The following is a 24,772-nucleotide window of genomic DNA, read 5'->3' on the forward strand; positions in this document are numbered from 1 at the left end:
CCAAACCCATAGTTCAACATGAGCAGAGTAGATGGAATTTTCTGTTTTGGGGTGTTTTAGATCACGTCACTGCAGCAACCTTCCAGTCTTGTTTCCCAGCCTTCTGCAGTGTGGTTTACATTTACATTTATTCACTTAGCAGATGCTTTTCTCCAAAGCAACTTACAATGGATTCTTTGTAGTGTTACTAGCCCACACACCTTATTCATCAAAGTGACTTACACTGCTAGATACACTACTTACACTGGGTCACTCATCCATACATCAGTGGAACACACTCTCTCTGTGTTATTTACACACTATGGGTCACCAATCCACCTTAACAGCAGATCTATGGACTGTGGGAGGAAACCCACACAGACACAGGGCAAACATGCAGACTCCACACAGACTGAGCAGGGATCAAACCCACAGTCTCTTACACCACCCAGGCACTGTGAGACAGCAGCGCTACTCGCTCGCTGTGCCACCGTGCCATTTGATTGATTATATACAATATCTAACTCTGTGCTCAGGCCACATTTGTACCGATCTCTCCTGTTTGAAGACATGCACTAGTGTGTGTGTGTGTGTGTGTGTGTGAATTTGTTAATAGGGACAGCAGTTGTGAATTCAAACAGTGACATTTGAAGACTTGGGCCTGCTATCTTCCCCATGACATAATGAATAGGCTGCATGTGTTACATGAGTTAGTGCCTGTCCTCGGGGACTTCTCGTCTCTCGAGTAAGAGGGAGTTCAAGATTTAGAGTTACATTTTCTGTGGCGTTTTCACCGGGGCACATATTTCTCAGCAGGACAGTTTGTCACATCATGATGAACATGTACCTTCAGTTATTCTGTGTTTCTCTAATAGTGTTATCAGAACCTTTATTGCAATTTTACTCGTGCTGTTCCTAACATAAAAAAAGTGAAAACTGCAGATCAGCTTCAGCTTACGAAAACTTCTTTTACTTATCATTCATTGCTGTCTGTAGAAAAATATTTCAATAACTGTATTCCTCTAATGCAATCAAAACACAATATCACATGATTTGGAAAATTAAACTATTGAAATATTTTTCTTAGTTCACAAACTGTTAAAGCTGTTTGTAAACTAAGAAAAATATGTTAGTAATTTTATTCTTCTAATGTAATTAAAACACAATATAAAATGAGTTGGAAAATACGATTCTGTTTTGCAACGCAATTTTAATATTACCTCTCTTTACTGAGGGGTGCCACAGTGGCCACCTCACAGCATCGGGGGTGTGTGAGAGAGCGTGTGTTCAGTCCCTGCTCAGTCTGTGTGGAGTTTGTGGTGTTCTGAGCTTAAAACTCTTTGCGTGGCATGAAGTTCATGTTGCACCAGCTTTACACACTCTTGCTCTCAGTGGTCAAGAAAAGGCATGGCCCTCCTGAACAATATGGTATCGTAATTACACTGGAGTTGTGGTCCAGATTGCACTGTGTCTTTTTTGGGAGCATACTTATCCCTTGTGTAAAAAACAAAGAAGCCAGGGGCTTTCGGTGGTTTATCATAGTTCACTAATAGACTTTTTCCATCTCACTTCACTTTATTTAACTTCTCATTGAGAGAGTACAGCTTTGTCCCCTCACAGAACTATAGACTGTGAAGTTTAGCCTGTTGTGGACCTTTCAAAAGCATGAGTTGCTCCCCATCATACAATGTTTTTAGCTCTTATGAATAATTATGTTGAGAAACGATTCTGAAGTAGGCATGGTTTACTGCAACGTCTTGTTTATAAGACAATCACTTAAGGCCAAAGTGAATTCCATTTTTGGAAACTGAGATTCAGGGTGCTCCATAGGTTTCTGTCCAATCATGTGTTCAAGGATATGCTTTTACCATTGAGTTATTGCTTTGGAAATATCATTAATTAAAGTCCAAGCATTGATGCGGCTAAGTGAGTCTGTTTGAATCCCGTTGCTACAGTGTTTATCTCTTACAGTTGATATTGTATTGTAAGCAGTAACATGACATTATAAAACTTTCTGTAACATTCCTGTCTCCTGTAGAGTGACTGTAGCAATGTTCATTGTTGGTTTCCTCTTGATCTTGACCCTCAACTTGAGATGTGGCCCTGGGCTGCCCTGGGCTTCTCAGTTTCTCTCTTAGCCATGAACATCTGTTTCACAGGCTGGGAGCCCAGCCGGTTCTGATCATCTCATCTCTTGTTGGCAGAGACAAAGAGGTGTTGGCTGTCCTGACATTTTCTTTTTTTTAAATGGTAATACTAGTAGTTCTAGTAAGTGTTACTCAAAAAAGTAGAGCTTCACAGTGGGGTCCACAGAAGACCGTGAACTCTTCTGGTTAGCTCACTGCCAGCAGTTTACAGACTACCTTGAGCTGTGAAAGTATTCATCAGCTAACGCTGTGCTGTCCTGCATTTATCAGTGTTTGATGAGAATCTCATGCTGTTTGGAGTCCTTATGATTAAATTTGTTTGACACAATTCAGTTGTTCCAACTGTCAACAGAAAATTTACATTTTCACAGCACTGAGCTGGGAAAGGCACGTAAACGTTGCAGTTGCCTGATCCGCGTAGTGATGCTGGACAAACATCACAGCTGCTGGACAAATAACATGACCCGCAGATGAACACGACACAGCCCTGCCAAACAAATGGCATTGCTGTCAAACACCACACAACACTGCAAGGCAAATACCATATCTGCCAGACAAACAGCATGACTACCAGACAAACACTACTTAGCAGTGCAGGACAAATACCATGATTGCGAGGCAAAAGACCAGACTTCCAAACGGCACATAACCCTGCTAGGCAAATGTCACAACTCTCAGATGATTTCCACAACTGCCAGACAAATGCCAGAACTGCCAAAGCAACACCAAAAACACCGCAGCCACATCTTGTACAGAATACTGTAAAGCTGACAGTGTAACAATGAACAGGCACAAAGCTGCCTGCAGGCCTCCATTCTGAGTGCCAAAGCACTATGTAAATATGTAAAGGAATGTGTGGTAAATAAAGCACAACTGTAATTTTTACTGGTGCCAAAGCATCCTGAATACTTAAAAACACTACTCATCCTGAGCATATCTAATTCCATAGTTAATACCAGCCCATTGTGAGTCTAGCATCTCACTCACTGACACATTATGAATAACTGGTGATCACAAGGCAGGGTCATAGCAGCCCAGAGCCCACCTTGGAATCACAAAGCACTAGTCCAGAAAAAGTTCACCCTGGACAGGATGCCAGTCCACTGCAGGGCAGCCACATGTGCACACACTCACGCATTCACAAACTACGATTAATTTAGTCATCTCCATCATGCACAGGCAGTCCTCAACTTATGTGTGACTTATGACCACCCATACTTATGACAGCCATATCATTAAGTTTATATTATCTTAAAATCCTGACATTCGATGTAATAATGACTGCTCCATTTGCTGTACAATAATATTTTCTCACCGGCATACGGTGTCTGTTATTGTTTGGGTGTCAATTTCTGAGTGTCTAGTAGCGAGTGTGTTTTGTTTATTAATCTGTTCGTTTGATTTGCTTGAAGTTACATTTTTTACAGTCACTACCAAGCAACAAAGTGAGTCTTCTGGTGGTGCTGAAAAAAACACGAAAGACAATACATTTAGAAATGAAAGTAAAAATAGTAGTGTAGCATAAAAATATAATATTGTATTGTATTTATATTTTTATTCTATTTTAATATAGTATGAAGGGGGGGTGCGGTGGTGCAGCAGGTTTGGCCAAGGCCTGCTCTCTGGTGGGTCTGGGGTTCGAGCACTGCTTGGGGTGCCTTGTGACAGGCTGGCATCCCATCCTGGGTGTGTCCCCTCCCCCTCCAACCTTGCGCCCTGTGTTGCCAGGTTAGGCTCCAGCTCACCGCGACTCTGCTCAGGACAAGCGGCTTCTGACTCTGTGTGTGTGTGTGTGTGTGTGTGTGTGTGTGTGTGTGTGTGTGTAGTATAGTATGTGTGATGGACAGGGTGGGTCAAAACCCTGTGTCACCCCCTCAGAGTGTAGGCTGCATGACAAAATTTCAGCTCTGATATGCTAAAATGAAGAATGAAGAATAAATGTGTTAAAATGCCAACCCAGTGGTTTAAGTGTTACATAGGATTGTTCTTATGTGTTCATATACAGGCAGAATATGTAGGCCACAACGAAAATTCTATACTTGTACATTCCACTGTGCGGACTGGAAAAAAGCATCTTGTCATAAAACAAAAGAACATCTTTGTTGATGCAGTTGGAGACTCAATGTGGTCATTGTGTCTTTCATCCAGCATATCTCATCCTGGTATAATAATAGGAATTCCTCTAATGCTTGCTCCACTCAACTGTTGCTTAGTGAGCATAAATCACCCATAGAACATGAATTGAACCCACTATATATGGAGCTCTTGCACCCTCTCAGAGCTGTTTAAATGAGATGTACTGATGTTTTTAAACTGAGGTACATGGCACAGAGTTTGCGTTTGTTCCATCAGGGGCTTGTTAAAAAGAAGCTGAAAAGAAACTGGTATCTTCATTCCGTCTTAGAAAACCTTTTGAAAAGTTCAAACCATGTCAACATTTTTTCATAACAATATTCTGGATCTCTTGAGTAGACATCTTAGTTGTCCCCTTCCGCACTCTTTGAAAAATACTATATGTGGTAGTGTCTTAAAATGAATGAATAAACTGCAAGTCATTTTAAAAAGAAAATCAATCCCAGGTTTGCAAGAGGCATATGAGAGGGTCTGTGAGGAAAAAAAATGCATTCTCTAACTTCCTTTGTATATGTTAGTTTTTTACAACTACAGAAAAAAATGCTGTATCTTATGTTACAGACTGAGTTTAAGATATTACTCACTTTTTGTCAACTTACTGAACCTGGTGGACCTTTTATTCAATTAACACCAGTTTAAAAAACTGTTTGGACTCATATGCAAGATGACATTGTGGCAAAATCAAAGGACATGTTGAAGATTCTTGTCTCTATCTTTCCATTTCTACACTAGCTCCTGAACACACAAGCCCAGTTAGGTCCAGAAATCTGTTCATAGCTCTATTTGTTCATAAATCCAAATTTTTTTATACCATTAAGTCAAAATCAATGGAAACATAAAAATTAGACATACTTTGATGTACTTGTGAGCTAGGTTCTGTAGATGCATCAGATAAAGCTACAATAAATAAAAAAAGAACTATTCTGTGAGACCTATTTTATTAGCGTACTAAATTAAAATTTAAATATATTTAAAAGTACCAAAAAAGATGTCCAGAACACACACTGTCTGAAACTACTTGTCCCAAGCGGGGTCGTGGAAAACCGGAGCCTAACCCGGCAACACAGGGCGCAGAGCTGGAGGGGGAGGGGACGCACCCAATGTCCAGTCCAGAACCTCCTATTCAATTGTTGACCAATTCATTCCACAAGCATTTGCGATTTTTGTCAGCTTCCAGTTATTTTCAGTTTTCTTTTTTAACTATTCAATGTGTGAACGCTTAATTGCACATATGTACTTGTCATGCCCTCGACCACACTCCGGGAAAACGCACCTGATCTGAATCAACAAGGTCAAGTGTAAAGGACACCACACCACCACTCTCAAGTTGCGCAATCTCAATGAGACAACCATCCCCTCTGCGTTCGCAGCCTGACTCCTTCTACTCCTCGTCCCACATTTCCTACCACTTCACCCTCGCCCAGCTTTCCTGCCCCCACTCCAGACACCCTCGGTTTTAAGCACAGCTCTGAACTTTGATGACGAACAAGGATTTACTCCAAGGATAATGTTTGCTCTTCAGTGGCTTGACACACGCCTGACCTCAACCACAATTCCCGTCTTCAGTTCACAACCCACAATCCCACACTTGGATCCTACCGCTTGTCTCCTGGCTCAGTGGCCATGACAAAATTTCTGCTTATTCACTGGTTAGGTTCTGAAAAAGTCATGGCAACCATAGACTAACTTAAAGTGATGAAAAATAAAATTATGTTTTCCCAACAAACTCCTATTTGGTGCTGATTTTTGACAAATTCAAGCCATAAAAAGTGTAATGCTCCTCTTGTTACTGTTTACCAACACTCAGGGACACCAGACAGGAGCTGTAAACATTGTGAAACCAGCTGAATGAAGATGATTCCACACTTCTGTTTTATGTGGGTGTGTTTTACTGCCCACTCTTAGCTGGGCATGTATATACAGCTTGCATTAGCTTTCTAGGAAGCAGTAGTTTTACAAAACAGATAAAGAAGAAAATTGTATTTTAAGAAATAAACAGGAAAAATTTTTGCACTTTTGAAAATTTGTCCCTCAAATGTTCATGACAGATGGAAGCAGTGAATATTCACTTTAGTATTCTAATGAGTAGGGATATGAATTTTAATTTTTCCTCCAAGATGTAAATGGAAAGATCTGAGCAGGATTGTCAGATAGTGGTATTTTTATGTTTAACAGGGCCAAATATATATTCAAAAAACAATGATGGGGCTACAAACGTATTTGTAATAAAAGGGAAGTATCTATCGCACTTAATCAGAAATAATTATGTAAAAGCACTCATTATGAAAAGAATTCTCTAGAACATGAGAAAATGTTTAGAGAGAAAGGTTTTTCAGCTGAAGTTTATTACATCTTAAAAAAGGAACCATGACACATTTTTCTGCACAGATTTCGCAAAGTGCATATTAGTTATATTTTAGTATATTGCAGTGCGCTCCATTTACAGGTGTTTTTTATGCCTTTTTTCAGGGAGGCAAAAAGTTCAGTGGAGTCTGTGGAGGAAGAGACTGCAGCGGAGGATGCAAATGTTACCCCGAGAAGGGCGCTCGGGTAAGTGACAGTACCGCTTCACCTCCCTTCTGCTGGAGGCCTCAGGCACTAAACAGATATTCTTTTTTAAAACTTTAGATGCTTATTGTGTGCTTTATTTTTAATAGAAAAACTTCTTTATATTTTTTAACAATTATGTTATTTTTTGTTTTAATCATATCACAACTGATTTTTTATCAATACATATGTTATGTAAAAACTGAATTTGTAACTTGTGCACACACAGATGATGACTGTACAAAAACATTTGCTATTTCCAACTGAATGTGTCTGATTAGTTCACTAAAGTCTGCAAATTACATAAACACAGACTTTTAAAACTTTTGTGAGTAAACAATAAATAGCAAATACAGTCCAGCAAAAATAAACTGCAGGACATCAAACAAGCAGTGTTCTTTGTTGAAATTTATTAAGTAACTAATTTATTTGGTAACTTAAGAAAAGATTACTCAGCTGTACAAATGGGAACCTCATTGTAGACAGCTTAATTGAAGCTGCTGTGGAGCATCAGCTAAATGAATAAATGTTAATGTAGTATCCAGGTGTTCTAAATTTTTTGTTGCATGAAGCATGAAAACACATTGCAAAGACCATGAAACTTGAATAATGTTTTAATATCTACAACCAAATCTATTTAAATGTAAAATTCCATGAATCATATAGGTGGTTTGAGAGGAGATTGACTTAAAATGCTGTTAAATGTCTGACCAGGGGGCTGGTTAATTTTTACACTCTTATAGAATAATAAGTAATAGTGAGCGTAAAGGCCATCACTTACTTAAAAGAACAGACATACAGAAAAAACATTCACCTCCAGTGTTTTCAATGTGCTATAACACACAGATAATGTTTGACTGAACGATCACATATAACCTATTAATTCCAACAGAAGTGTCTTTTAGGTCATTTTAATTCACTGACATTTACTTCTTGAACTTTTTGGTAATTACATGACTCACGGATAATAAACACTGATAGCTAATAATTAATGTTAAAATAATGATTGATAACAAGTTTAGCTTTAAGCCTTGTGCAAATTATATGTGGTTGAATTAATCCATATATACAAACAATGGTGTTAATAGTGTAACACGTGAACATGTAGACACTTTCTACTGTGACATTTGAAAAGCTAAAATGATTAGTGAATGTGTATACAGGTAAACTATGCCCTTTTTGAGTATTTCTCATGCTATGACTTACACTGAAAATGTGTGGTGAGAAGTAAGATGAAAAACACCTTCAGCAACAAAATACTTCAGAAGTCAATTGAAAGTCCTTATGGCAGGATGTATCTTTGCTGTTTGAGAAATACTTTGAAATGAATTGTGTTAAAACTAGATGTTTTCTGTGAATGGGGAACACAGGTGTATTTGTGTTTGATATCTTTGTTCACTAAATGTACATTAGGACAATACGACACATCAATTTTCAATTAGACTTTGCTGTTTTTATTTTTAAGCATGAATGCTTTTTTCGTTGTAGCTTATGTTACAAAAGGAAAATCTGTTATCCTATTTGTGAGAACACATCACACATTCTGAGCTACATTTCCCTTATCACTTTCAGGCCAGGTAGTTCATGCATGGTAGTTTGAGTCAAATTACTCGATACTGTATTTTTATGGTTTATAATGTATATTTTTGATAAAGGGTACTTGAGGCATCTAAAGCAGTAAACTATGGATTTGTGGATTTTGTCTTCTGAGCTCATCATCATTGAGGTTGAGGGCCCTGCCTCAATAGCAGTTGAATGCTTGAGTCTGGAGCCTAAAGCACGTGCCAAATGACTCAGCATTTTGCCAGAGCCCATGTGTATCACAGGCTCACCCTGTGTCAAAGGCTGTCTTCAGCACTGATGAGGAAGACATGAAATAAACAGACTTGACAAGGTGTGTGTTTAAGCAGCTTAGCTAAAGCAGTTGTTACTGCAGATGTTTATACCAGAGCTCATCGTACTCCTGGCAGCCCATGAAGATGGCCAGCTCTTTACGACAGAAGTCGCGTGAGCAAGAGACTCAAATAAATCAAAGACAGTATTCTGTAAAAAGAAAAAAATGTAAAGAAAAATGAAAATTAATTCAAAGTTTGTATGTCCCAGAACTGAAAATAAGTGCATGACTTAAATTGAACTGACTTTAAAATTCCTTTTAAGGTGTTGATCTGTGTTGAGAACAACAGCAAAGAACCGTTAACTCGCATGGCACAAAGTACCGATATAAATATCCAGCGTGAAGGAATTCAGCTATATATTAATAAGAGGAAACTGATTCCAACATGGCAAGCGAATCAAAGCCTTCTATTGTCTTCGGGATTTCCTTCCTGAAAGGTGATTCCAGCATAACTGAGTGACCAAACCTCCTTGTTGTCTCCCAGAGAGAAGACCGATTCTGACATGATTACGTGATCGGACCGCGCTGCTGTCTTCCTGATTTACGTCTTACAGATCTTTCCCCGGCCTCTCGTGTCAGATCACTCTCACATAGGAATCACAAGTGCTGCCATATTTTTTTAAAGAACATATTCAACTCAGCTGCTCTATTTTTTCCTTTTTTAAGATTTTGAATAAACTGATTCTTTTCATTCCAGACACGTGTTTGCCTCCAGGTGGAAAAAGTCCTTGCTGTCATGAGTTACATTTAAGGACAACTTTCACAACGGGTCATATTGTGTGTTCGACAGACTCATCTGATAGAGCAACAAGGGTACAGAGCGTGGCCTTCCCAGCATGGACACTGTGAAACATTGTAGTAGACCTGCCAGAGGGCCAGGATGAGCTGTGGAAAAAGGTCTCATTAGTTGGTGATTTGAAATTAGGAGCATGGTCACATTCTGTGTATCTATTATTTCAGTCAGAAAGCGCTACAGAGGGGTTGACACATAGTTTATGCTGGTATATACTAGAGTCCCCATGCAATGTTTATTGCCAAGTCTAAAGTTGCTATGCAGCAAGGAGAACAACAGCTGCCTTTCCCATCAAGTGTCATAACACAATGAAAACTAAGGTCCAAATAAAGAGGGTATGGTTATGTGCCATGCACAGACGTGTCAGAACACATGTTTTGTAGTTCTTTTTCATTAACGTTAATCTGTGCTGTTGGTTGAAACCAGCGATCACCTCTTGTGTTTTCTTTTTTCTTTGCAAAACAGTAAAAGTCGTTCCTTGGAACACATATGAAGGACACTGGAGAGTTAGGTGTAAAAAGAGTGAGGTTTTTTTCCTGTAGTGCAAGGAGGGAAAAAGATAATGTCAGCTAAATTTACCAAGATTGGTTAATTTCCTGAAATTGAATTGTGCTCATTTATTAAACGGTGGTTCATTGTTAGCAGCTAAAACAACAAAAACAGGATTTAAGTTTATAGCCAAGGTTCGTAGCAAACTCCAGTTCCAGTGCTTCTGCGGGTGGTTTGCACTAAAAAGCTGAAGAGCAAGACTGGAGATAATATTGAAAAGATAAATATTAAAATAAAATGAATAACTATAAAATGTATACTATAATAAACTACTCTATATATGCTACTAATACTAATATACTGCTTTAAAATGAATGAATGAATAATATTCATTTTAATGTGAAAAACTAGGTAGAAGACACTGGAGATTTTGAGTGACTAAAGCATCCCAGCTGACAACTATGTGTTTTCAGATAATATGTGACTATTATTGGCAGTCTTACAGCTCTTGGCTTTTACAGGCAGCCTCACAGTTCCTGGGTTGTTTTCGGTTTCAGTTCCAGGTGTTCTGGTTTCCTCCCAAAGTCCAAATACATGTGTTTCAGGTGAAAAGGTGACTCTAAATTGCCTTTGCGTGTTGGGGGGCGGTGAATGGAGGAGCGTGTGAGAGATTGCTCTACAGTGGACTGGTGCCTCTTCCAAGCTGTGTCTACTCTGCATCACTCCCTCTCTTTCCAGGAAAGACTCCAGACCACTGCGGCCATGCATTGCCAAGCACTTTTTCAATAATGTAAAAATGGGTATGTCTGACATATCTGTAGCTTTGTTTGGTTCTCTGCTTCATTCGTTTACATGTGGACACTGACACACAATAACTGGCCTCATTTTCAGACAGGAACTTTTACCGGACAGCATAGCGGGCACATGGCTGAGAAGTTTTCTTAAAATTCAAGAACACGTAGTGTAGTGTAACTGCAGACACAAATTCTTATGTGAAAAAAAATTCCCTTGACACAAAAGAGGTGCTGACATGTGTTTTGCGGCTGTTCAATACACTCATTGTCTGCTTAGTTTCCTTCAGGATGGGGAAATATAATAATAATGGATAAATTCACTCACGTGTATGGGACTGCAGAAGCTGGTATAGGCCTGTTTGCAGAGGCAAGATGCACTTTTGTTTTTACCAGTTGACATGAGGCCTATACTCTTCCTCAGTGTGGTTTTGCCCTTTGAGGCTGAACAACTGGACTTGTTTGCTTGTTTTTGTGTGAGAACCCATGGTGGTGCATTACTGTAACTTTGTATGATGTGGTACCTACTGTTAAGAGCTGCCTATTTCAACAAGAGTAATATGGATAGGGTTGGTTCAAAGAACTGAACAAGACTCCACATCCAGGGAAAACCAACAGTTGCATTCATTTTTGTCACACGTCTTATTTACGGGTCACAAGATTCCCACCCCTTCCGAAAGACAGCAACATCTGGCCCATGACTAAGAGCTGGAAGTGTTAACTTCGGTGAGGTCAGCAATACGTTTCTTCAGTGTAGGGTTTCACACTGAGAGAAGATGAGATCAGGGGATTTCTATGTCGTCTGTTATCACTGCACCTCATCTGTTAATTCCCTGCATAAACAATGTCAGAGATTTGATTCACTCTAATTAAATAAAGGAGAAAGCACACAGATGTGCAATGTATCATGCTTTTCACAGAACATTCAAACAGCATATACACGTTTATTTTACTCCACAGGCTGAAACTATCATTGTAATATAAATCAGTCACTTTTGTTTTTGGAGCCGAAGGTGCTCCCCAAATGTTATATTTTTTCCATACTTTTATCTAAGGATAATCAGGAAAACTGCTGTCTGTCAATATTCTCAGAAATGGTTTTCCTTGTTTATCCTACATCCTCATTCGTCTCCCTGTCACATCTGTCACATCATTAATGAATAAATTTAATGATCATAATATAATCATAATAATCATAATGAATAAATGTAAATGTAAATCATTATTTTCTGTACGCATTACATGTGGTAAAATGCATTTTGTCAAGTGCGGAACTATTATTAATATTGCTTCCTGCTATTGGCATTCAGAGAGCACTGAATTAGTTTGTACATGCATTTACCATTTAAAGGTAAACAGTAGTGCCAAATCCTGAGAAGAGATGGTCCCACCAAACGAGCATTGCCCTACTCACTAACAGCTGTGATTTTATCGCTAACTTCTCGAGTTCAAATGCTGGACGTTTGGCCGCGAGAGACCTACATAAATACAGTCAAGTTGGTATCACTTTCAGGCAATATTTAGCAAAGCTCCCAGACATAGGTATTTACTTTCCGTGGTTCATTAGCTGAGCAAATTGCTAAATCAAAACAGACATCTGATAAAACCGTAGGTATCAATGAGTAATCTTCAGATCTTCAAATTAGTTAATGTTACAGCACGTTTCTCACGCAGTATTCTGAAAAGTTTCCTGGAAGGACAGACTGTGTTATGAGAGCCCCTGAGTAGCTATTCCGTGTCACGGTTTCACACATCACATACTTGGAACTTCTCTGAAGATGTAAAGATTAAATATTAAAGGGTGTCAAATAAAAAAAATCTCAGGAGGACTCACTGACTCAACGGCTCTGAGAGAAACATATGATCGGTTTGTAGCTATTTAGGACATAGCTTTCTGTTAAACATGTGCTTCGTTCTGTCCCTTCTCTTGCTGCAAGAGGAGGCCACATTGGGGGGATGATGAGAACCAGCTTATTTCCATGCTGGTGCAGCAGGTAGACTGTGACTGTAGGAATTGGAAAAGACCACATCTGCCAGAATATATCTGGAACTTTTTGGAAGTACTGTTACAGCACATCTCCTATCAACCCTATCCCCAACTCTGTACACCCCCTTAGTCACATGATCATGGGGTACCTTCTGTGGGGTGTATTTCATGGTAATGTGGTCACCAACAAGTCCCAGTTCCCAACAGTGTGGTGATCTTTTATAGCTACAGCTTGGAGGGAATTTGTGAAATTCTACCAAGTAATGAGAGTATGTAGTCAGAGAGTACAAGTGTGATGTCTTTACACAGTTAACTTTTTAAATTGAGCTCTGCTGAAATTCAGGGCCAAAATTAGAGTTGTTTGTTTCCTCCATAACTTATTGCCACAGTTTACAGAAGTTGTAGCCAAGCTGCTCTAAGAAGAAATGTTGTGTTTTTCCCACAATAAATGAATGTACCTTTCATGACTAACCTGGAGTAATTTACAGTGCAGATTTCACTTGTAAAATACTTTGTGTATTTTGAAGATTCTAAAGAAATGTTTAATTAATTCAATGTAAGTGTGGAAACATTTTGAAAGGAGGGAACACAGTCACACAGCTGGTAATGGCACTCAGGAACAAGAAGTGTTCCCTCTTTCAACTGTGTCCCAGCTGCAGGCACAGCTGCAATGCATTTTTTGTGCATTTTGCATTAGAATAACCGCTAGAACTATTAATAATTGTACCACATGAAGTTTGTGTCATTAGTGGTGTCACATTTTCCACATTGTCAAAATGCAGTGTTTGGTGTGCTTTACCGCCATCCCATGACTACCTTATTAGTTAATCTTTCATAAGACCGAACAGTTTTGTTCCCACATTTTATTACTGATATTAGTGTCTTGGCTGGTGACTCAGTGCCAGTGGCATGTTGAGAAAGTTTGCTTGTGCACTCTTCCACTAGTTCCAGCTTTGTCACTGTTATAACATTGAAAAATGAAATTGTAGAGTGTAGAGCATGTGCTCATTGGCTAAATTAGTATCTGAAGATACGTTAATCTAGTTTGCTGGCACTATGTTCATTGTAGTGGTCAACAGTTTGTCTTTTGGCATGTCACAGTGGATTACGTGGTCTCGGTTTAGGCATGCGAGACGTGTATGTGGGTATATCTGTGGCTTGTGCTTATGGCCTGTACACGTCTCTGTAAGATAACCAATTATTTCCATTTCTTCATTTTGAGATAACCATAAAAGAAGTATGATTTGTTTTTCAGATTTGATAACATTACCCATGAGAGTAGATAATGAAAACAGAATGATTTTTTTTAGATTTTCATAGAAAACACTTCTATTTTCAGACATGTTATTTCTCATCGCTTGTAATCCTAACTCTACTGCTTGCCAAATAGCTATGAATAATAACATCGTACTGTCGGTCAGAGAATTTTTCATCATTTTTACATTTACTTTCTTACATCATTTCAAGAAAATTATGTTATAATTTATAAATCCACCATCATTTATAAATCATTCTGCATTTTCTGTATGAATATTGTATTTACTATGAAGTCTTTTTGGGGGTCAGCTGAAGTGGCACTAAAATAGGTTATCTAAACAGTCTGTTGGGAGCTAAGAATTCCTTCTTTGCAAGCCAAAAAGAAAAAAAGTAGCTGGTCTTCTTTACAGAGCCTTCATGTGTACCAAAGGGATTTGGGTTCCTTGCTCAGTATAAACTGTGCTAAGTATGTCTAAAGCATTAGAGACGATCAAGAGTCCAGAATCCTGCTCGCTGTCCCTCGAGTAGTGTATGGAGAGTCACATCTCAAAGAACATGCCGCAAATGCTGTTACTCATCATGCTTGGTAGAGGCTTTATTCTATTTTTTAACTTCTGGACAAAGCATGAGAATATAATATATGTATTATTGTATATTGAAAAAAAAGATAAGAAAGTATTCTACATAAAGATGTTAGACATATTGGCAGTAATTTAGAAATTTAATTGAATTGTATGTCTTCAGTATTCATTGATTTAGCTGATGTTTTTCTCCAAAATGACTTTTAATGTTAAACAGCTTGCAGAGATTTACCTTTTTAGACAGCTGGGTAAATTGTGCCTGAAGCACGTCAGGGTATATACCTTGCTCTGTCACTTTATAATGCGAGCAAGACTCAAACCTGGTTCAGATGTTTTAATTTGTAATTGGGGGTCCTCTGATTTCAAATGATTGTGCTATTCTGGCTTTGACATGTACTTGTTGAGCTCGGACTGGGTCAGGCATGAGTTTGCAGACAGGGACATAACCCACTCTAGTGGTTTTTCTCCAGGTGCAGATTTCGCCTCTCAGCCTCTGGGTGGAAGAAAAGGCTGTTTTACAGAGAGCAAAAGACAGATTCTCAGTGTGTGAGACACAAACAGGAGGACAGAGACCCATCTAGTGGTTCTACATCAGCAGCAAAGTCTGAAGTCAATATTACAAAAAATGTAAATAAAGAAATATTTCATCTGTGCTTTCTAAATTAACTTGTTTATGACAATTGTTCTATTCAAATTCTTTTAATGTATTCTCATTTCTGAGCTTTATTCTAATAATTTAGCAGTGCAAAATTATGGCTTTCAATTTAGTAATTGCAGTTAATAAAATTGCAACATTATGTTAAATATACTTACTGTGATGCGGCAGGTCTGGCCTGTACCCGCTGTGTGGCGGGTCTGGGATTCAAGTCCGGCTTGGGGTGCCTTTCAATGGAATGGTGTCCCATCCTGGGTGTGTCCCCTCCCCCTCCAGCCTTGTGCCCTGTGTTGCTGGGTTAGGCTCCAGCTTGCCGCGACCCCGCTCGAGACAAACGGTTGTAATATTGGTTGGTTAGTCATTGGAAAAAGTAAGTTCAGTAAAAATACAGTATTTCAAATGAAGGATGTAATTCAAAGTCAGTATGTTATAAGGTCACATTTCCATTCATGTGTCCATAACCAATAACTGCTTCTCCAAAAGCAGGGTCATGCTGGGGCAGGGTATTCCTTGGATAGGGAAATCACACATAATCATTCGCTCACAATTAGACACATTAAAGGCAGTTTACAGTCTCCAGTTCACCTGAAAGAATATCTGTAGGCTGTTCGAAGAAACCAGAGCATCCAGAGGAATCCCACTGGACACATGCAAGTGCCCACAGACTGACACAGATTCAAACCCAGATTCAAACCCACAGCCCCTAAGATGTCCTTACACTAGGGTGTTCTTTTTTTCTTTAAATGAGTCTTTAACACGAGGGGGTGCGGTGGTGCAGTGGGTTGGACCACAGTCCTGCTTTCCGGTGGGTCTGGGGTTCGAGTCTCGCTTGGGGTGCCTTGCGACGGACTGGCGTCCCGTCCTGGGTGTGTCCCCTCCCCCTCCGGCCTTACGCCCTGTGTTACCGGGTAGGCTCCGGTTCCCCGCGACCCCGTATGGGACAAGCAGTTCTGAAAATGTGTATGTGTGTGAGTCTTTAACACAAATTTTCAAATGAATAAGAAATCCTCTGGGATTATTACTTATCAATGTATTGTTTATTGGTTGGATTGATTTATTATTTACCATTTACTATTCTTACTCAGCTCACACATTTATCCAAAGTGGCTTACCGTGTTTCATGTCCTTAACTCTCCACTATCTGCTGCTTTTGTACTGAAATATTATAGCTACCTTATTTTTTCCAGACATCTTTCTTAATATGTCTAAAGCTGGAAAGAGCTGAATTTCTGATGGACTGTCTGCACAATATATTGCATCTGTATCTACCTGAAAGTAGCTCAACATAATTTTTTGTGTCTTGGTGACAGGGTCAGCCAGGTCTTACTGGTCCTCAGGGACCTCGTGGGCTCCCAGGTGAACTGGGTGACATTGGCCTCCAGGGGCCCAAAGGACAGAAGGGGGACCAGGGGCCAGATGGCATCACCGGACCCAAAGGAGCTATTGTGAGTGACAGATCTGTTCCATCAAAGGAGGAACTTTTTCCTTATAGAGAAAGTAGGGAATGGTGTCAATGATGGCCACTGATATGTACTGCGCTTTAATCTTTCTCTTCACAGGGAATGACAGGTGTTCCTGGGTTTTCAGGAGCTGATGGTATTCCAGTGAGTAGGAAGTTGAATCCAGGGTCTGACAATCCCTGATGAGACTACAGTGTCCAATTCAAAGTCATTTGTCGACAACGTGGACAACTCTTTCCATTTTAATTACAAATTCACAACTATATAAGAGGATAGTTTTGAAGATTTAATCATGTAACTTCAGGGCCACCCAGGACAGGCAGGACCTCGAGGGAAACCAGGTGCTGATGGCTACAATGGAACACAAGGAGACACGGGGTCACCAGGACCACCAGGAGTGCCTGGCTATCATGGCTACCCGGTACATACTTTGGTCTAGTCCACAACCTCCACCGTTTGTGAATATGAGATGCAGAACAACCGTTTGTGGATTCTGTCTAACAGCTCTTCTACCCTTGTTCATCCTCTGGCATTACTTTTTTACCTGCAGGGTGGTCATGGTGTCAAGGGACAGAAAGGTGACACTCTGGAGCTCAGCGTGTTTATGGAGCGATTTCGAGTGAGGAAAAAAGCCTGGCAGAAATTTGTCAAAAATCCCAGCATCCTTCCTTGCTCAGTTTTTAGTATATGGTACAAGTGATAGGAGGAAGGACTGCAGTATTAACATAGGATGACAAGGAAACAACTGTATAGACTGTATACGGTACAGATCTTTGACGTACTTTAACTTTTACAGTTCTGTTTGGGGGATTAAGCGCTGTTTCATTAAAAAACTATACAAGCTTGTTACCCCAAGTACAATTAAAAGTATGTTTTTGGCATTCCTTAGGGTGATTCGGGAGATCCTGGACTCCAAGGAATTATTGTGAGTTTTGTTCTATTGCTTTTTTCAGTGTTTCTGTAATTTTAAAGAATATACTATACTATACTATAATATATAATTTATAAAGAATATATAAGTCTATTCCAGATCTCATATGGTCTTTCTCTGGAATCATTTAAGGGTGTAGTCTTGAATGCTCATAGACTTTTGTTTTTGGACACTAAAATATTCTCTCTTTAGATAGGCATTTTATTTAAGAACATTACTCGTTATGCATAATGTGTTACTGTACTGTAAAAACTGACATGCCTGGGTATTCAGAGGGGGTTTGAGATGAGAGATCATGCATGCCTGGGATTAGGCTAACACAAGACAAGTCTCAGACCCACGATACCATCTAAGTCACACCATACATTAGCACTGATTTTGTATATGACTACTTAGTTTGAATGCTGGAGTTGCCTTAGTCTCTTGGCTCACCACCAGGGACAGGCAAGCTGCCTGCTGTGTTTTATAAACACCTATAAGGCTGTGTCAAAGAAGAGTTTTATAAGATTACATTAGTGTTTTAATGAGTAAATCCTAACCAACGGTTGCCATAGAGCAGTTTATTTTTCTGGAGGCCCTACTTTGTATTGGCTTTAAAACGGCATTAGGAGCATCTGCTTTCCATAATTCACAGGGATTATTACATCTGCATCACTGAAGGAAAGGTTATGGATACTATTTTCATAATTTGTGACATACCAGCTGCCTCAGTTATATACACATAGTTAAAAAATAAGAAGCATTTGAGTGGATATTCATACTTTGTCATCCATTCATACTTTTTTTATGAAGTAGGTAGAAAATATGAAATGTCTGTCTCTCTTTTGCCCGTTCTGTGTCTCAGGGCCCCCAGGGCAGCCCAGGTTTAATGGGCCCCAGGGGTGTTGCAGGACCGCAGGTGAGCAAGTGTATCTATAACACAACTCCACACCTGCATATTCTTGATCTACCTGTATATTTCTCTAAGTTTCTGCATGTAGTCTCTGGCTGTGTGCTTATACACATGAAAATATAAATGCAATATATATAGAATATAAATGTTAATTCCTCTTTACTTCAAGGGGCCCCCTGGACCTCCCGGCCCCCCAGGACCAAAAGTAAGCAATGTATAGCATCTTAGTACTTATACTGGATCATTGTTTTTAAGGTTTAATGTGATTAATGTCTGACGTTTCACAATTGTTTTTTGCTCATAGGGCCTAAAAATCAGAATTCTGAAGGGAGTGAAAGGAGAGAGGGTGAGATAGAGCCTAAAATTACATTTACATTTATTTGTTCACCAGCTGCTTTTCTCCAAAGTGACATACAACTCAGAATGTTACAGTAGTGTTGTTGAAGAGGCATCTACGAGCCAGCTACTGTGTCCTGAATATGTCTCACTTTGTTCCTGTCTTCAACTACAGGGAGACATTGGCGAGCCAGGCCCAATCTTCCAGCCCTCAGCTCTCTCCGGGCCATCTGTCAGTTGCTCATCACTGCTCACAACTTCTTGTGCCTCTTTTGTGTTGTTGAGATTCTGATACTGTGTTAAATTAACTCAAAAGTAGCTGAAAATGTGTGGAACTTACTGTGGATCTCAGAGAATCAGTGAGACATCGATGAATTGCACTGACCTTACTTTTTCTTGTCTTGCTAGGGCAATAAAGGTGAAAAGGGGTCAAAAGGTGAAACTGGAGATTTGGTAATGACTGTTCATGTAAGCGCTGAGTACTTAACCACTATAAACGACAGAATATACTGCACACGTGGTGGCTGAGCACAACTGTTTAGGTCTCCTGTTCTCCACCAGATGCCTTCAAGCTGTTTAAAGTTTTTTCCAGAGTTTCTTTTTTCCTTCTCAGACTTCGATCCATGCAATAACTCTACTTGAACATTTTTATCTTGGTTCCTTTCAGACTAATGGAAGAGGGGAGCCTGGGGTTATGGGGTTTCAAGGGCAACGAGTAAGAAACAGACTTGTTCCACTGATTTGTGTTAAAGGGACTGCTATTACTGTTGGTACTTTCTTTTTGTACTTTCATGCTCTTTTACAAATTTTGTTCTTCTGTTGAGGGAGACTCGGGCTACCCCGGCATACCAGGAGACAGGGTATGATTTCCTACCTGTCATTTCATTTTGTTGCTTTGTTCTCTTAAATGACATCATGTAATCAGATCAAGGTTGGACATGACATTTTTAGCTGAAATTGAGCACAACTTTATGGCTGTGACATTCTGAAAAGAAACTAAAATTGATGCAGTGGCATTTTAAAAAGGAAAAATTACTTTAATGACTGAGAAGATGGTATTTGTTGGGGGAAAGTGCTTTTCTGATCTTCCTCTTATCTCCTCTTAGGGGGATGCAGGAGATCCTGGACCACAAGGAAAACCTGGACTCAAAGTTCTGTTACTTCAATGATACTATTAATAAGTTAAACTAGCAGAGCTAATTGAACATGCACTATGTGTTCATTTATACACAGTATGAGTCATGCACAGTATACATTTTATACTAATAGCTTGCACTGGCTGAAAGAAATAAAATACAAACATTTTATGAATTCTTTTTTTTTTTGTTTGACCAAACACTACCTTGTTGATAACTGTGATAGATTTATTTATTTTTTTACAATATATAGATCATTTTTACTGAAATAAAAACAATCTGATGTAGTTAATATGTTTGAATCAATTATTTTCTATTTAAAACCACTTCTGATAAAAAAGGATTGCCCTCAGTGACCACTCCCCCCCCTTTAGTGAGTGCTGTAACTGTGTGTCATTTCAGGGTGAACAAGGAGAGGCAGGAGAAGTATTATCCCTTGGAGGTCCAGTAAAAGGTATGCAGGGGGATTTAATAAATAAAATGATTACTTAATCAGTAGGTACAATCATACAAATACATTGACTTCACTAGACCCACTAATAAATAACTTCATTGGTATAATATGTTTTCTCCAGCACTTTGCAGGCCGTGTGGTCTAATAGACTGAAATTAATACTTACAGGCCAGCAGCTTCTACAGTCACCGGGAAACTTCAAAGAAATTCCAAAATACATAAAGCAGAGCTGATGAAATTTGAAATCATGGTTAAAAAGTGAAAAAATTCAACTATTACCATGGCTACAATGAGCAAACCGTGCAATATTATGTTAAAGTACATTCTATAAAATTATTCTACGATACGATTAAAGTTGTTTGGAAAGTATAATAAATTTATGTTTACTGTTTTAATAGATCGTATTCCTTCTACTTTGACAAGCACTGCTGTAGACAGCTGTTTACCTTTCCGTTATATGTTCTACCACCCCACACTGAGCCATGCTGTGATATATTAGGTGACCTGCAGGAGGTTACAGCCTGGACTAAGACTATTCCTGTAGGAAACACTAAAATGCCAGTTCAACCAGTAATACTGTAAATAAACAATGTCGTTGCGGTTTGTGTGGCTGTATAGTGGGCCCTGCTGGTCCTGCTGGAGAGCTTGGTCCCGAAGGAGAGAGGGGAGAACAAGGAGAGAAAGGTCCACGAGGGCAACCTGGACTTCCAGCTCAGGCCACTGAACAGCTTGGTAGGAGTAAACTGAGAAAAAACAAGTTCATTGGACTGTGTCCTTTCTTACAAATTCTGTCATTTCCACTTGCATTGTAACAAATTTTGTACTGATTCCCTCCAATCCATAGTGCACCTTACTGGGCAGTTTGGTCCAAAGGGTCTTAAAGGGGCCAAAGGTCCTGATGGTGACCCTGGGTTACCTGCTATGATGCCTGGTCCCCCTGGTTTAGATGGATTACCTGGAACTCAAGGCCCACCAGGCCCCACGGGATCATGTAGGTGCTTAAATTCATATACAAATCATTTAATTTGACTGACCCTTGAACTGAGCTTTGGTTTCTATAGGGGAAAATGAGTTTAGAGGCCCAGAAGGTGAAAGAGGAAGACCAGGCTTTTCTGGACTGAAAGGACACAAAGGTCAGTTTTAGTATATGATTAACATGTGCTTTTATCTCTTTAAAGGGATGATGAGCTGTGTGTGAAAGTGTTTGTGCTATTGATCCAGGTGAACCAGGGCTGTGCCAGTGTGACATCGTTCACTCAGCTGCAGGACCCCCAGGCCCTGCTGGCAATCCAGGTGTCCGTGGAATGCCAGGGGAATGGGGCCAGAAAGGCGACATAGGCCAGCCTGGGCTGGAAGGGCTCACTGGAGTGCTGGTAATGGAGTCATGAATTTTGAATGGATACAGGTATTCGGGGGTCCTTTAAAAATGTATACCTTGACAACAGCTTTTCACCTCCAATAAATATACCATACAGATTATTAATTTTCCAAGTCTTTAGAAGCATCACGTACACCACTTTTTAAAGTCTTTTTGGAATTTGGTATCCACAAAGTAGTTCTGTGCATTGCTGCCCCTACTTACCTGTCACCATCTATCTTTTCTGTAAAGGGATCCTCAGGCCCAAAAGGCCTTCCTGGGCTTAAAGGAAGTAAAGGGAAACCAAGAGATGCCATTGAAAAAGGTGTATTTGCTCCCTGATATTCCTTTTCTTTTATGTATATTGTTATATATTAAATAGTAAACACCTTATAACACATACACACATTGTATGAAACTGCTTGTCCCATGCGGGGTTGCAGGGAGCCGGAGCCTAACCCAGCAACACAGGGTGTAAGGCTGGAGGGGGATGGGACACATCCAGGACAGGACACAAGTCCATTGCAAGGCACCCCAAGTGGGACTCGAACCCCAGACCCACCAGAGAGCAGGACCCAGTGAAACCCACTGCGTCACCATACCCCCCTCTCACTTTATAACAGTCAATTCAAACTTTCACTTAAATGATAAATATTAATACATTGTTACTATAAATTAAGATGCACTCCCGCTAAAAGGCAGCACATTTAAACTCAGGATGGCACCTAATGTAACAAATTATTTTTGGTGATAGCAGTCTGACTGGGTTATGTTATTGTGTTTTTCTAACCCTAACCAATACGTAGGAGCACCTGGAGACCCAGGTGACCCAGGTGAAGTGGGTGAGCCAGGAGAAAGAGGTCTGTCAGGGCCAAGTGGAGTCTCTGGATCACCTGGACCACAGGGTCCTGTGGTGAGTGTTTGTCTACGTTCTTCAGGATCCTACTATGTTAAGGAGAGTGTTCTACATTTACATTCTACAGGGTCTATTACTACCTAAACGTTTTAAATTCTCTTAATGCTGTGGATTGGAGTGGTGTTATAAAAGGTCTTGCAAAAATGCTACAGAGGAGGAGCAGTCTCAGCTAAGGAGAATATGGTATTACAGCACTTTTACGAGGGTCAGTTATATACTTTAGAAACTTTTTTTTACTGTGGACATCTTCAAATGAAGGCCTATAAGTGCCTGTATATTTCTCTGTTGGGAAAGCAATAATCTACCTATAAAGCTATAAGTTACTGCTATGCACTATAGGTTGCTGAAACAGTGGTTTGGAAGCCCAAAGTATAACAGTGCTGTTATAATACACACAGCATATACACACACACACATTTTCAGAACTGCTTGTCCCATACGGGGTCGCAGGGAACCGGAGCCTACCTGGTAACACAGGGCGTAAGGCCGGAGGGGGAGGGGACACACCCAGGACGGGACGCCAGTCCGTCACAAGGCACCCCAAGTGGGACTCGAACCCCAGACCCACCGGAGAGGAGGAATGTGGTCCAACCCACCGCACCCCCACCTGTTATAATACACTCTTTGCAAAACCTGTATACAATGGTATATATTACATATGAAGTTGATGGTCTTTCTGTCTGACTGCTTTAGGGTTCTGGGCCTGTGGGATCCCCAGGAGATAAAGGTCTTCCAGGTCGTCCGGGTCCTCGTGGTGAAGTCGGCCCCATAGGTACACCAGGTTCTGTATTGGGCATTGTGAAGGGAGAGCCTGGCCTTCCTGGTGACCCTGGATTTGACGGATCTTCAGGCACTATGGGACCACCAGGTGTCCCTGGTATGTGTCCTTCTCCTGCTCTGTGTTTAATGCACATGATTAGTAGGCCAGTATATTCAAATTACCTTCTTAATTAACTGGAAAGCAGCACGGTATTACACTTCACAGAAAGCTTCTGAATGTAAGATGATTCTATTCTTTAATAATGACAGATGTGTGTTATCTGAAGCATGAGGTTAGATTTACCTACTATTGATGGTGGCTAGATGAAAGTAAAATATCTTATCATGTAAAACCATAGGTTTTAAAGGGATGTTTTTCCACTTTCAACACACCATACTGAAACGTTTGCTTTCTTTTGAAACCAAATGCTGTAGTTGGAAATTATCCCACAGTGTTGTTTGAAAGTCTACTCTTGGATTATTCACAGGAGAGTCAAATGCAGTGCCTGGACCTCCTGGTGAACCTGGACCTGTTGGCATGGATGGTTTCCCTGGTAACTAGAATTACCAATTTACAAAATGACATAATGTGAGTTTCATCATGAACCAAGTTCAAAGAAAATCAGATATAAGCAGTTCTTACAATGTTTTCAAGATTTTTTTTTTTGTCCTTAACATGTAAAGTGTTGAGCCAATAAAGAGTATATTGGTGTATCAGGTTTGACAGGTCTCAAAGGGTTCTCTGGATTGCCTGGGGAGGAAGGACTCAAAGGTGAAAGAGGGGAACAAGGCCAAGAAGCCTCTGCTGGACCACCAGGTGAGAGTTAAAAGTGACCTGGTGGTGAGAGTAGTGTTTAATCTCATTTGAAAATAACAAATAGCTTCTGATTATTTTTATTTTTTCAGGGTTTGTGGGATCTCGGGGAGACAAAGGTCAGCAAGGTGCCAAAGGAAGCAAGGGTACAATAGGTCCACCAGGCCAGCCAGGTCAGCGGGGGGAAGTTGGGTTGAAGGGCCATCATGGCGAAGTTACTGGGATACCAGCTGCACAGCCTGGAGAACCTGGGCCTCCTGGTTCCCAAGGGAATCAAGGTTTTACAGGAGACCCTGGCAAGCAGGGAGACCCAGGTGAAATGCAAACTTCAGCATGCCAATACCATATAAAAGTTTCAACATAAAATTTTAAGGTGCTATTCTTACTTTTACACCTTACATCTTTTACATCTTACATTTATTATGATGAGTAATACACTGAAATTATGAAAAGGGTTATCTGTC

The 24,772-nt window shown here is 40.0% G+C and overlaps 1 protein-coding gene across 4 annotated transcripts in view; it reads left to right on the top strand.

The window, feature by feature from the left end:
- The window catches only part of LOC108920057 (collagen alpha-2(IV) chain-like), a 42,605-nt gene that overhangs the window by 9,969 nt on the left and 7,864 nt on the right, over window positions 1-24,772 (top strand). For 3 of the 4 annotated variants that reach the window (XM_018728524.2, XM_018728522.2, XM_018728523.2), the window contains exons 4-28: window positions 6,729-6,809; window positions 16,564-16,698; window positions 16,813-16,857; window positions 17,018-17,134; window positions 17,264-17,332; window positions 17,603-17,638; window positions 18,489-18,542; window positions 18,706-18,741; window positions 18,841-18,882; window positions 19,048-19,104; window positions 19,281-19,340; window positions 19,540-19,587; window positions 19,697-19,732; window positions 19,979-20,023; window positions 20,411-20,462; window positions 21,081-21,194; window positions 21,307-21,453; window positions 21,524-21,595; window positions 21,684-21,835; window positions 22,072-22,144; window positions 22,626-22,732; window positions 23,429-23,612; window positions 23,983-24,048; window positions 24,213-24,311; window positions 24,401-24,622. In XM_018728524.2, coding sequence (XP_018584040.2) covers window positions 6,729-6,809; window positions 16,564-16,698; window positions 16,813-16,857; window positions 17,018-17,134; window positions 17,264-17,332; window positions 17,603-17,638; window positions 18,489-18,542; window positions 18,706-18,741; window positions 18,841-18,882; window positions 19,048-19,104; window positions 19,281-19,340; window positions 19,540-19,587; window positions 19,697-19,732; window positions 19,979-20,023; window positions 20,411-20,462; window positions 21,081-21,194; window positions 21,307-21,453; window positions 21,524-21,595; window positions 21,684-21,835; window positions 22,072-22,144; window positions 22,626-22,732; window positions 23,429-23,612; window positions 23,983-24,048; window positions 24,213-24,311; window positions 24,401-24,622 — 2,149 coding nt within the window. The remainder of the gene's footprint in view (window positions 1-6,728; window positions 6,810-16,563; window positions 16,699-16,812; window positions 16,858-17,017; window positions 17,135-17,263; window positions 17,333-17,602; window positions 17,639-18,488; window positions 18,543-18,705; window positions 18,742-18,840; window positions 18,883-19,047; window positions 19,105-19,280; window positions 19,341-19,539; window positions 19,588-19,696; window positions 19,733-19,978; window positions 20,024-20,410; window positions 20,463-21,080; window positions 21,195-21,306; window positions 21,454-21,523; window positions 21,596-21,683; window positions 21,836-22,071; window positions 22,145-22,625; window positions 22,733-23,428; window positions 23,613-23,982; window positions 24,049-24,212; window positions 24,312-24,400; window positions 24,623-24,772) is intronic. The other variant, XM_018728525.2, reaches the window with a different exon arrangement.

This window comes from Scleropages formosus, chromosome 14 (assembly GCF_900964775.1).
Source record: "Scleropages formosus chromosome 14, fSclFor1.1, whole genome shotgun sequence".
NCBI classification, from domain to species: Eukaryota; Metazoa; Chordata; class Actinopteri; order Osteoglossiformes; family Osteoglossidae; genus Scleropages; species Scleropages formosus.